The sequence below is a fragment of the Phoca vitulina genome, unplaced genomic scaffold, assembly GCF_004348235.1.
Source record: "Phoca vitulina isolate PV1807 unplaced genomic scaffold, GSC_HSeal_1.0 scaffold2, whole genome shotgun sequence".
Classification (NCBI taxonomy): Eukaryota; Metazoa; Chordata; class Mammalia; order Carnivora; family Phocidae; genus Phoca; species Phoca vitulina.
In genome coordinates this window covers 73761698-73774924 of record NW_022589705.1, presented here as the reverse complement: position 1 = coordinate 73774924, position 13227 = coordinate 73761698, and the positions used below count along the sequence as shown (strand labels likewise).

Here is a 13227-nt window from a genome sequence, read left to right as displayed (position 1 = left end):
CTCCCTCTCTCCCTCTCTCCCTCTCTCCCTCTCTCCCTCTCTCCCTCTCTCTCTCTCTCTCTCCCCCCTTAGAATAGATGAATAAATCTTTAAAAAAAAAAAAAATGTCCATTCTCCCCACATTGACCTATAGACTCAACACAGTCCCAATGGAAATTTCATCAGATTTTTTAAAAATAGAAGTTGACGATCTGAGTCTTCGTAAGGTTTATATGGAAATACAAGAACCTAGAATAGCCAAAAACATTCTGAAGAAGCACAAAGTGGGAAGATATATACTACCTGGAATTAAAGATATGCTGTAAAGCTATAGTAATCAAAACTGTGATGTTGGGGTGAAGGTAGACATGTAAATCGAGTTATAGAATAACTACAGATACTTGATGTTTTTTTTTTTTCTAAGATACTTGATCTTAGATTGTCACAGGCTGAGAAGCAATTAGAATAGATAGAGAAGTAGGCCTACTCTTGTGGTTGACTGATATTTGACAGAGGGGACAATATAATTCAGTGAGGAAAGGATAGTCTTAATAAATGATGCAAAAACAACTGGATATGTGTATAAAAGGATAAACATAACCCCTACTTGACACCATACTCAAGAATTAATTCTAGGTATATCACAGGCCGAAACAAAGCTAAAACTGGGAAATTTCTAAGAAAACAGGAAAAATATTCACGTCTTTGGAGTGAAAGATTTCTTGATGTATTGGAAACCTGAATGAAAACCCCCTCTTCAGAACATTTAAGCAACTACTGGGAGAAAACATCTGCAAAACATACAGCTAAACAAAAGATTTGGGGCGCCTGGGTGGCTCAGTTGGTTAAGTGTCTACCTTCAGCTCCGGTCATGATCCCAGGGTTCTGGGATCGAGCCCCACGTCGGGCTCCCTGTTTGGCGGGGAGTCTGCTTCTCCCTCTCCCTCTCCCTCTCCCTGCTGCTCCCCCTGCTTGTGCTCTCTCTGTCAAATAAATAAATGAATGAATGAATGAATAAATAAATAAATATTTGTGTCCAGAATATATGAAAAACTTGTGCCAGACAATTTAAAAAAGTGGTCAGAGGCTGACACTTCACAAAAGATGTATGTGAATGGTAAATAAGCACTTAGAAGATACTAAACATCATTGCTCATCTGAGAAATGCAAATACCCACAATGAGATCTCACTTTACACCCACTACATGGGCTAAATTAAAAAGACTGGCAATACCAATATTGGCAAAGATGTGGAGCAACTGGAAATGGTAGGAGTGTAAATTGTACAACCACTTGGAAAAAGATTTTGGCACAGTCTTTTAAAGTTAAACATGCTCTTGTCTTATGACCCACAAGTTTTATTCCTAGGCCTTTCCCCAAGACAAATGAAAAAAGAAGTCATACAAAGATTTGTGTATGTATGTTTGCTTGTTCATAATAACTAGAAACTGGAAACAACCGAAATATCTAAAAACAAGAGAATGGAGAAACAAATTGTGATCTGCTCATGCAATGAAATACTACCCAGCAATTAGAAAGAACTAACTACTGGGGCACCTGGGTGGCTCAGTCAGTTAAGCATCTGACTCTTGATCTCAGCTCAAGTCTTGATCTCAGGGTCGTGAGTTCAAGCCCCGCAGTGGGCTCCATCCTGGACATGGAGCCTACTTTTTAAAAAGAGAACTACTAATTTATACAACAGTATGAATCTCAACTAATTAAAATGGGCAAAAGAAGCCAAACTCAAAATGATATATATAGTATAATTCCATTTATGTAGAATTTTGGATCCAGTTAATCTATTATGAAAGGAATCTGATGTGTGTCTGCCTGGGGCCGATACAGAAGGAACTGGTTACATAGAGGCAGGAGAGTACTTTCTGGGGTGATGGAAAGGTTCGTTCTTGATTGGGGTGGTAATAGCATAAATGTATACATTGGTCAAAATCATTGAACTTTACACTTAAAGCTCATTTTATTATATGTAAGGCTGAAAATCCTTTTTTAAAAGGAAGGTATCCCTACATAACCCACCAGAAAGGCTAAAATTCACGTCTGGCTGTACCAATGGTTAGAATTTAGCAAAAAAATGACATACATTGCTTATGAGAGGGTCAGTTGTTTTAACAACTTTGAAGAGTTTGGCATTATCTAGGAAAATTAGATATACATATCCTTCATGACTCAGCAATTTTACTTTTAGATGGAGCCTTTTCTACTAGAGAAATTTGTATCTGTATGTGCATCAAAAAAGACCAACTATAGGAATGTTCATAACATTCTAGTAACCAAAGGAAAGTACCAACACAAATGTCCATACATAAGTAAACTATATATAGTTTACTACTATATATATTTTTTTTTTTTTTTTTTTTTTTACTTTTTTTTAAGAGGGTTGGAGGAGAGGGAAGGAGAATCCCAAGCAGGCTCCATGTGCAGCACAGAGCCTGAGCTGGGGCTCAGTCTCAAAACCCTGAGATCATGACCTGAGCCAAAATCCAGAGTAGGACACTCAACTGACTGAGCCATCCAGGCACCCCAATAAACTTTATTTCTTTACCAGAGTGTTAGAGAAGTGAAAATGAAGAAACTGTTTACATTTAATATAGATGAGCTAGAGACAATCCATAGCAACAGTCTCAAAAGATTACATGCTTTGTATTTCTAGTTACACAAAGTTCAAGAACTAGGAAAACTAAACTATTTAGGAATCTGTACTTAAGTTGTAAATTTAAAGAAAAGGAAGTGATTACCATGAAAGTCAGGACTTTGGTTACCTTTGAAGAAGAGGGGAAGTTAGAATTGGAAAGGGGCTAGGGAAGAGGTTTCTAAGATACGGGCAATATTTAGTTGTTGATCCAGTGTTGGTTTTGTAGATATTTACTGTATAAAAAATTTAAGTGACACATTTATATTTTATATACTAAATATGTGATATTTTACATTAAAAATAGAAAAAACAATTCTTTAATCTATCAATATCTCCTGAGTACTATGTTAATAATATTTTGCTAGGTGATAATAGGAAATGCAAGGATGTTCAACATGGTGTCTTAAGTGCTCACTAATTATAACCATAAAAAGGCATTGTGTAATGAGTAGTCTTAAATTGTGTTCTCATACTTTCAGAGCCATGGGAGTAAGCCTATAAAATTGAGGCAGATAACATCCATACCATGTAACCTCTCAGGAGGTAGTAGGTGTACATTAAAAAATAATTATCTTTTTACCAGCTCCAATGTTGTTTACTGCTCTACTATTCATTTGTCCTTGGTCTCATTTGATAGTCCTAGTTATTTTAAATATGGCAAATATTTATTACTTTCTTTTTCTTATCTGTTATTTTCTGCCATGTCTTTTGAAACAGTAAAACACAAACTTAAGAATTCTAATCCCTTCTTCAAGAAAAGTTCTTCCATAAAACCTCTTCAAGGAGTTAGTTTGCATTAACAAAATGATTTTGCCTAGAATTAAGACCAGTCGATCAGTGAACAAATGACATGAGTAGACAGTTCAAAAATAAGAACGGAAGCTCTACTGAGCTCCTAGGGTACAAATAGGTACTTTGCATGGAATCTCTACCTAATGCTGTGAGTAGTAGGTATTCTTTTAATTTTACAGATGAACAAATAGAAATTCAGGGAAATCATAATTAGTAAGTGTTAGATGTAGAATCAAAATCTATGTCTATTTTATTTTAAAGCCTGTCCTTTTTTATTATTCTAACACTGCTACCCATGAAAAGAAGAAAATGAACTTAGTTAAAAAAAAAAAAAAAAATGCAACACACAAGAGAAATTACAGGATGCATTTCCAACAACAAAAATTTCTTTCATTTATTAATCTATTAAAAGATACAGGAGAGTTATAGAGTGTATCATAAAACCTTAATGAGGGGCGCCTGGGTGGCTCAGTCATTTAGCATCTGCCTTTGGCTCAGGTCATAATCCCAGGGTCCTGGCATCGAGCCCTCCATCGGGCTCCCTGCTTGGCGGGAAGCCTGCTTCTCCCTCTCCCACTCCCCCTGCTTGTGTTCCCTCTCTCGCTATGTCTCTCTCTCTCAAATAAATAAATAAAATCTTCAAAAAATAAAAATAAAATCTTAATGAAATTTAAATGACCTTAATAAATTCAGAGATCTGTGTTGATGAATTGAAAGTCTATCCCACTGGTATTCTAGACATAGTCTCTTTTCGTGAATTTCTTTTTCCTTAGTTGTAGATTATGTATATTTAGATACCGGCAGTCTAAGTAGTAGATAATACCTCCTTTTCCACCAAAGTCCTCTCAATAGTATCTGTATTTTATTTCTCAGTTTTATTTATCTGAATTCTAACAGCTGCCTAGTCAATTTTAATTATATGCATATACTCCAAATTTATCCATTCTACTAATGGATATTGGTTGTTTCCATTCTTTTTACTATTAAAAACAATCTACAATAAGCATTCTTACTCATGCCTCCTTTTGCAGATAGGGAATTTCTCTAGAGTGTATTTCAATATAGTGGAACTGATGGATTAAAAATTAAGCATATCTTCAAATTTATTATATGTTACTGTTTTCTCTCCTAACTGTATCAGTTTATATCCCTACAGTTTGTACAAGAGCTTTCATTTTTCCATTGGCTTGTCAGTTTGTGTTCTAGGTCTTGAAATTCTTTGCCCATCTTGAATGGTGTAAAATGATAGGTCAGTATTGCTATGTGTATCTCCTTAATTACACATAAGATAATTCAGGAAGATTTATGTGTTTTGACATTTAGGTTTCTGTTTTATGAAATGCCAGCTGATGTCATTTGCCACTTTTATTGTTTTATCTTGATTTTAGGAACCATTACATATTCTTGAGAGTATTTGTTACAGGTATTACACATGTTCTCTACCAATCTATAGCCTGGGGTTTGGTTGTTTTTTGTTTGTTTTGCTTTGTGGGTTTCTTTCTTATAGTTTTCTTTCATAGTTTTTTTAATTATAGTTTTTTATAGTTTATATATTTTTAAAAATTTTTATAGTTTCAGTGGTTTGTAGTTTTTGTATCTTGTTTAAGAAATTCTTCCTTACCTCCAAGATCATAAAGATATTCTATATTCTAAATGCTTATTTTTCTTTTCATATTTAGTTCTCTGAATAGGAATTTGTATATAGTGTGAGGAAGGCTTTCAAGTCTGTTCTGCTGGTCTGTGTATCCTCACAGTCTCTTGACTTGAATAGGATTATAATAAATCTTGATGAATGATAGTACAGACCTTAGTCTTAAAAACTGTCTTGGCTATTCTTGTTTCGTTGCTTTTTTGTGTTAATTTTAGGATGTGCTTCTTAATTTCCAGAGGTCAAGGGGGTTATATCCGGTCAGTGTTTTGATTGAAATTGCTTTGAATTTGCAGATTAATTTGGGAATAACTTACATGAATAGGGTATATTACTCCATTTTTTAAATCTTCTGTAATATTTTCCAATAGTAAAGATACCTATTACTTCTCTCCACCCCCCCCCCAAAAGATACCTATTACTTCTCTAGGTCTTATACATACTTTATTTGAATTTCATCTCAAGTCCTACTGTTTTTTGTTGTAATTTTAACTTGTATTTTTTTGAATTACATTTTAAGTTGATTGCCAATATATACAAGAATGTAACTTATTTTCATATATCGATCTTAAGTCTAGCAACCTTGCTGAATTCTCATTAATTCTCTAATTTGTCTGTAGATTTTATTGGGTTTTCTATGTAGATAATCATATTTGTGAAGAAAAATAATTTTCCCTTTCTAGTCTTTTTACCTTTTATTTCTCTAACTTGTATTACTGCACTAACTAGAACATTCTAGTAAATGAAGTTGAATTTACCATAGATTTTTGATAGATAACTTTTATCAAATTAAGGAAATTCTTTTCTGGTCCTGATTAAGTATAAGTATTAGCTATGGTGTTGAATTTTATATAATGCTTTTTTTGGACCATCATTTGTAGAAATGGTTGTATGCTATTTCCTTTAATAAGTTATTGGGGTATGTTTTGTTAATAGATTTCTTTAAATTTTAAACATAAACATTTCTTTTCCATTAAATTAGCTTAGTTTTGAAAGGGCAAGAAGGAATAAAATGCCTATATACTTAGGCTTATAAAATGTTAAGGATTCAGCAGAGAGAAGCAGATCTTTGCTTATTGAAATTCACTCCTAATTCAGGTGCACTCACTGATTTCAACCCATTTTTTGTTAGAACTTTTTTTTTTAATTAACTTTAATTTTCATCTGAAATGCCCACATTCCTGTAGAGAAGATGATAAACAGTAAAATGATTAGAAGCACAGTGGTGTAAACAGTAGGGAAAAATAATTGAAGAATGTTAAAAAGGATAAATAATGTTTAAACGTTTAGTAGTTGCAATTCAGTGATGTAAGACACATTAGTTGTGAATGCTAATATTATAGCAGTTTAGTGAAGAAAATTTACCTGAAGGCTTAAAGGAAAGGCAAATAAGCATGTTACTTACCATATTTTTATCTTCCTTTACCTATTTACTTTTAAAAAATTAACCCAGAAGCAGTATATGCTTATTTTGATATGTATCCTGTCAGCTGTTTTTTTAATACATGAAAATATTCTCACGTTTTTAATAGAATAATATAATGTATACATTTTTTTTAAGATGTATTTATTTGAAAGAGAGTGAGCATGCGGTGGGGAGGGTCAGAGGGAGAGAGAAGCTCAAGCTGATTCTGCTGCTGAGCATGGAAGCAAGACGGGGCTTGATCTCACGACCCCAAGATCACCACCTGAGCCAAAACCAAGAGTTGGGTGCTTAACCAACTTCACCCCCCAGGTGCTCCAATGTATACGTTTTTGAAACTACTATGGATTTGAATAAGATATCTAGAATGCTAATACAATCTGTGGCACCTGGCTGGGTCAGTTGGAAGAGCATGCAACTCTTGACCCCAGGGTATTGAGTTCGAGCCCCACTTTGGGTGTTGAGATTACTTAAATAAAACTTAAAAAAAAAATAGAATGCTAAAATAATCTTATCAATCTCTTTTTTTTATTAGTTAGAAATTGTGGAGGTGATTCTAAAGTTTATCTGGTTGGAAGTTTAGCAATGAGTACTGTTTTCTCTTAAATCTTCCCTACAGAAGTACTCATGGATGTGCACATGTACAGACACACCCACAGGCAAATAAAATATATATTAGGACATCCGTTGGAAAATTTTTTGTAATATTAAAACCAACTTATTGATCCATCATTAGGGACATGAAGTACATCCATGTAATGATATATCCTGTAAGTGTGAAAAAAATGATACATGGTTCCATAGATAGGTAGGTAGGTAGGTAGGTAGATTGATTGATTGATCTGTAAGATCTATAATGAGAAAAAAGATAAAAGCCCAGAATAGTGTTTCTAATGTTTTACCATTTGTGTTCTTTTTTATTAAGAGGGGAGGGGAGTATATATTCACTTAATTATCATGCACTGATACTGTGGAATAATATGAGGCCATTAAAAAGAATGTACTGACATGGAAAGATCTCTAAGACATACTGTTAATTTAAAAAATAATAAAACGAATCATGGAACATTTATTGTCTGATCTCATGTAAAAAGAAAGTTGCATGGGGACGCCTGGCTGGCTCAGTCACAGAGCTTGCAACTCTTGATCTCAGGGTCGTGAGTTCAAGCCTCATGTGGGTAGAGAGCTTACTTAATAAAAAAAAAGTTCCATGTACATTCTAATCTTTGTAAGGGCATATCAAAAAAGCAGGATATGTACATACTTAACTACTAATAATGGGTTTGGTTTTTTTTTTTAAGATTTTAATTGAGAGAGAACAAGCCCACATGAGCCAGGGGAGGGGCAGAGACAGAGAATCTCAAGCAGACTGCACGCTGAGTGCTGAGCTGATGCAGGGCTTGATCTCACGACCCAGAGATCATGAGTGGAAACCAAGAGTCGGTCACTTAACCAACTGAGCCACCCAGGCGCCCCTTAATGATGGTTATTTCTTAAAGATACTTGGGGGGCGGAAGTTGAGTTGGGAGGGAATCTTTATTCTGTATATCTGCATTTTTTATGATGAGACATCATTCATATATGCTGGATTAAAGGAAAAAGTAATATGTGCTCATTATAATAAATGAAGATATAAAATTAAAAAGAGGAAAATAAAAAACATCCATAGTAGCCTTACCACTCACACATATCCTGAGATAACTACTGTTAAAGCCTTGATAAACATCCTCCCAGAGGTGAGGGACATTTTGTGGAGGACATTTAATCCTTAAACCAAGGAGAGGGAGAGAAAGAGCACCACATAAAATGTTTACACTTAGCTCAGCAGACAATAGGCATGTTTTTTAGGCAGAAAAATAACATGATAGTGTGTAGCTTCTTGTCTGTTTTGGTTTTGCTTTTCATTGTATCCCCAGTACCTTTATAGCACATAATAGCCGCCAGTAAGTTTAAGAAATGAGTGATGGTGATCTACTAACCATTGGTGAAACTCTTCCAGTTCTGAAGCCCAAGATTAAGAAATCATTGTTGTTGACTCTTAGAGAACCACCAACTGTAGCTAGATGACATTGGGCAGATATTCTTTACTTATTATTTCCTATAGTTTGGATTAACCCCAATAACATAATACCACTGTCTTCTCAGACCTCTCTATAAGACAGGGAAAGCTTTCACTAGAATAGATTAACAGGCCAGGGTGGCATAGAAAGCTTTAGGAAATAATACCTAACCTTTTCAACTTAAGGGGCTCTGGCATTTGTCCCCTTACAGGCCTTGTCTCATACCCAGAACATTCTCTGTATATGTAGCAGAAAATGGTATTACTCAGTTACCCATGAAGAAAGCTGGATTATAAAAACTGTAGGATTTAGCTTTTCTGTTCTTGTGCCTGTCTTCTAGTCAGACAGCTGTCAAATTGAAACTGCTCAACTCAGCAATGCTTTTTTATATATATAAGTATGCATAAAGGATAACTATAACTATAATTAGTTAATTATCATGGAACTGAGCACAAGTTTCTGAATTTTTTTATGGAGACATTAACACGTACTATTTGTGTTTTTCTTTTTAGTTTCTGCCACTGCCTTCTACAAAGCACAACCTGTAATTCAGTTCATGTGTGAAGTTCTTGACATTCATAATATTGATGAGCAACCAAGACCTCTGACTGATTCTCATCGAGTAAAATTCACCAAAGAGATAAAAGGTGAATTAATTAGCATTTGGAACAACTTAACTATAAAATGCATGAATACAACAAACTTTTATTGAAAAAAAATGTTTAAGTCTATTCATATAACATCATCTGTGAAAATATAGATTATAAAATGTTACATTAAATTCATTGCCATTACATCTTAGTGTTTGAATGAAAGAAATGCCAAGTAATGAAATTAATATTGATACCAGTGAATTTTTCATTAATACTTGCTGTTACTAGCTAAAGGTATAAGAAGAATATCTCATGGGAAAATGTTTCTATAATAGTGTTAAAAGGAAACATTCCAAAAACATTGTTATGTCAGAACCAGAGTCATTATTTTAACATATTCTAAAATAATGACTTCCTTATTTTTCTGAAATGGTTGAATATTTCATTCCTTTGAAACCTTATGGATACAGGGCTAGCCTGTTTCATGTGTTATTTCAGAGTTGGAACTTCGTTGTTTTGTGTACATTATGTAGTTGATCATTGATCTTGCCTATTTTAGTTAGTAGCTAGTCTGTACAGTGGTGTTGCATCCTATATGTATTTTACTAACATAAATTCATCTCTACATGGTCTTTTAGAGAGAATAAGAGAAAGTAATTTTAATAGTGTTCTAAAATTTGTATTGTATTTATTTCATCTTTATATAAATGTACATTTCTATATACATTTAAATATACATTTACAGTTTCATATGCAAACACATAAACACTTTATCAGTAATTTAAGGAATTTTTCAAGAGTAATTTTGATTGTGTAAAATTCTTGCCTTGTTCACAGCTTTGAACCTAATCCTCAAGTAAGATGTGACTCCACTGTATTTAGTTCTTTATTTAGGCATGAAGAAGAATTAGATATTCTCTAATTAGAATGAGTAGTACAAATTCTATTTATATTAAGTGTTAAATCTTAGTCAGAAATAGTAGTTTTTTTATTTAAGATTTTAACTGTTACAGATAATTTACAGCTTCTGGTTTGAATGAAACATTGAAGTTTGTTACCTGAACATCTTTCAGTTCCCCGAATCAGAATAGCTCAATGCATCCTGCTTGCTCCAATAATCATTCATTCTTTGCCATTCAGTACCCAGGAGAGAGATAGTCATTGTGAATAAAACATTAAAAGGAAAATCCTTCCTGCTTTGAAAATGAGCATCCATTTATCTCAAGTTATTTAAATGCCAAAATAATAAAGTGTTATATATTAGTGTATTGCAACCATACCATTGTCCTTTCATAATCTGTATTAACTGCACAGTTAGCATTGTCGAGAGGTTAGTGCATTACCCACCATTAATGTGTGATCATCCAAATGCCATGGTTTCCAGTGGAGTTGCTGCTTAGTTACCACCTCTGATATCATGAAGTCACTTACATTATTTTGCGGTAACTATGCAATCAACTCATATCACCACTCTATCACAGAAAATACAAGATGTACAGAACAAGGATGCAACTGCTGCCCGAAGAGCATGGACTCGATCTTAACTTCAACTGCTCAGGGGCCCAAAGAAATGACTGAAAAAATGACTAGAAAGCATTATAAAGTTGATGTTATAGTGAAGGTAAAGCCAAGTTTATAGGTTAAATATTTGATTTATTAAAGCCAAAATTTTTTTTGGTTGGATGGAGGGTTTTGGGAGGGACCTGGGCAGAGAATTATCTAGTCCATTTTTAAAAATTTTAACTTTTTGCTAAGCCCTGGGTTGGGTCAAATCCTTAGGTACCTATGACCCTAGATTTGGGGTAGAAAAATCTGAGTTGGATCTAACTGACCAACTGATGATTTTTTTTCCTCCATTCAAAGTCACAAAGGCTTTGTTGACTTTTTGGGGGGGTTTTTGTTGTTGTTGTTTTTTAAAAGAGAGTTCTTTAACATACATCCTGTAATCCTACCATGGAAATTCAAGAGAATCAGAGTTATGTATTCTGTGCTATATATTTGGGTTTAATTTTTAACCAGCATAAGGAATTTGATGGTAACTGTTAAATAGTGATACAAAGTGTGCTATAATGAATAGATTTCCTTAGTACGTTCATTTGGTTCCAGTTGGACTTTTATCTAAATATTTAACAGTAACTTTAGGGTGGTTCCTTTGTACAGTTATTCATCATGGTTAAACAGAAATACTGAGGGAAGTGTATGGTAAAAGTACCATATGCTTATAAAAGAACCACTTTATTTTTGGTAAAAACTTATTTCATAGGCTATTAAAATCTTACTAGTAACTTCTCTAATTCAGGGGAAGACTTGTAAAAAATTTGCTAAGTGGTATAGATAGCAGGAAAAAAATTCTAAAACATAGTATTTCCGTACATAATATTTTTACATCCTGCTTCGTATTGTTACTTCATATTGTTTACTTCACATTTCCTTCTTATGAGGCCTTCTTTAGATAATATTTTATTTTCTAGTCTTCTTTATAATATAGAGGCATAGTAAATGTTCTAATCTGAAATTTTAGTTTTATAAAGGTAATTACTAATAAAAACTACTTACCACTGATTCAGTTAGTATTTCTCAAGAAAAATCCATACCAATCTGGTACAGTGACACTGTGTCCATTTAACATCTTAATTTGTGCTGGACAGAAGAAAATATTACTATGAATGAACTTTGTGTTTGGTACTACAGTTAGTAATTAGATAGAAAAATAAGTTACACTGTTGCAGGGTTTCTCAGCCTTGCCAGTGTTGATATTTTGGGCTGGATAATTCTTTGTTGTGGTCTGAGGTGGGAGGTAGTGCTCTCCCATGCATTGTAGGATATTTAGCACCATCCCTGGATCCAAGAATCCCTAATTCTAGCATCCATTAGATGCCAATAGCACCCCGCAGTCATGACAATTAAAAATGTCTCCAGACATTACCAAAGGTTCCCCGGAGGGCAAAATTGCCTGTGGTTGAGAACCACTGCACAATAGGAATCACAAATATAACAGGGAAATAATGCAAAAGTAATACCATAAATACTATCGGGAAACTAAAAGTTGTCCTTCATCTACTCCTTTCTAGATTTTCTGCCTTAGGAGTCTAGGCCATAGTAATGGAGTTGCTTATCTCTAAGCAGTGGCCACTGTGTCGGTTTGTTAACTCTTCTCTAGGTAGCTCCGAGATTGCACTGGCAAATACAGTAGCACCAGCCACATGTAGCTATTTAAATTAATTAAATTAAAATAAATTTTCACTTTCTTAGTCACACTAGCCACATTTAATGTGCTCCGTAACACACATTGCTAGTAATTAGCACAGATGTAGAACATTCCATCATCTCAGAAAGTTCTATTGGACAGCACTGCTTAAGAAAATTAACCCCAGAGAATTTCACCAGTGGTTTAAAAGACCATTGCTTCACTTTCTAAAGCAGGCCTGGGATCTTCAAACTCCTGTGGTCCACAGATGGGCTGTAAGGATCCAGGAACATCTAAAATCATATGCTGAATTATGTGTATATCCAGTTTTCTGAGAGTTTATTGCTTTCATCAGACTTTCAAAGGGGTCAGTGATTCTATAAGAAGGTGGGGATCACCTGCTCTAAGAATTGTTTTGGTTGCATTTAATTTCTGATAGTCAATAGTAAGAGAACTGTGTCACTATCTTATACTTCAAATAAATTGTCATTCTGCTTCTGTTAAAAGGGCCTGGAATTTTTTTCTTCCTACTTTAAAAATCTTTGAAGGACTTCCTTCTTGAGATTCATGAAATTCTAATCTTCAGTCACTATGTGATGACTGTCTATTCAAATATCACATACTTTGAAAATTATAGAGAATGTTGAGAATTATTATAACTCCTCTTTCACTCCTCCTTCCTTCTCCCAGCATAAATACCTAAATTTATTATAAACAGGGTTGTTGGTTTTTTTTTTTTCAATTAATGGTGAACTTTGCCCCTTGTTTTATAGGCTTTTGCAAGTTTTATGATTCTGTTTTTTAGTGTGTAGAGCTTGATAGGATAGGGAAAAAGTGTTTGGAATTAGATCTATCATGATTGTAATCCTTACTAGCAATGTTATTTATAAAATCC

At 34.0% G+C, this 13227-nt stretch overlaps 1 protein-coding gene across 4 annotated transcripts in view; it reads left to right on the top strand.

Annotated features, from left to right (window-relative positions):
- AGO3 (argonaute RISC catalytic component 3) overlaps positions 1–13227 on the top strand; it is a 131206-nt gene that overhangs the window by 68237 nt on the left and 49742 nt on the right. For 3 of the 4 annotated variants that reach the window (XM_032387865.1, XM_032387884.1, XM_032387874.1), the window contains one exon: positions 9065–9199. In XM_032387865.1, coding sequence (XP_032243756.1) covers positions 9065–9199 — 135 coding nt within the window. Of the gene's footprint in view, positions 1–4615; positions 4671–9064; positions 9200–13227 lie in introns of all 4 variants that reach the window. The other variant, XM_032387866.1, reaches the window with a different exon arrangement.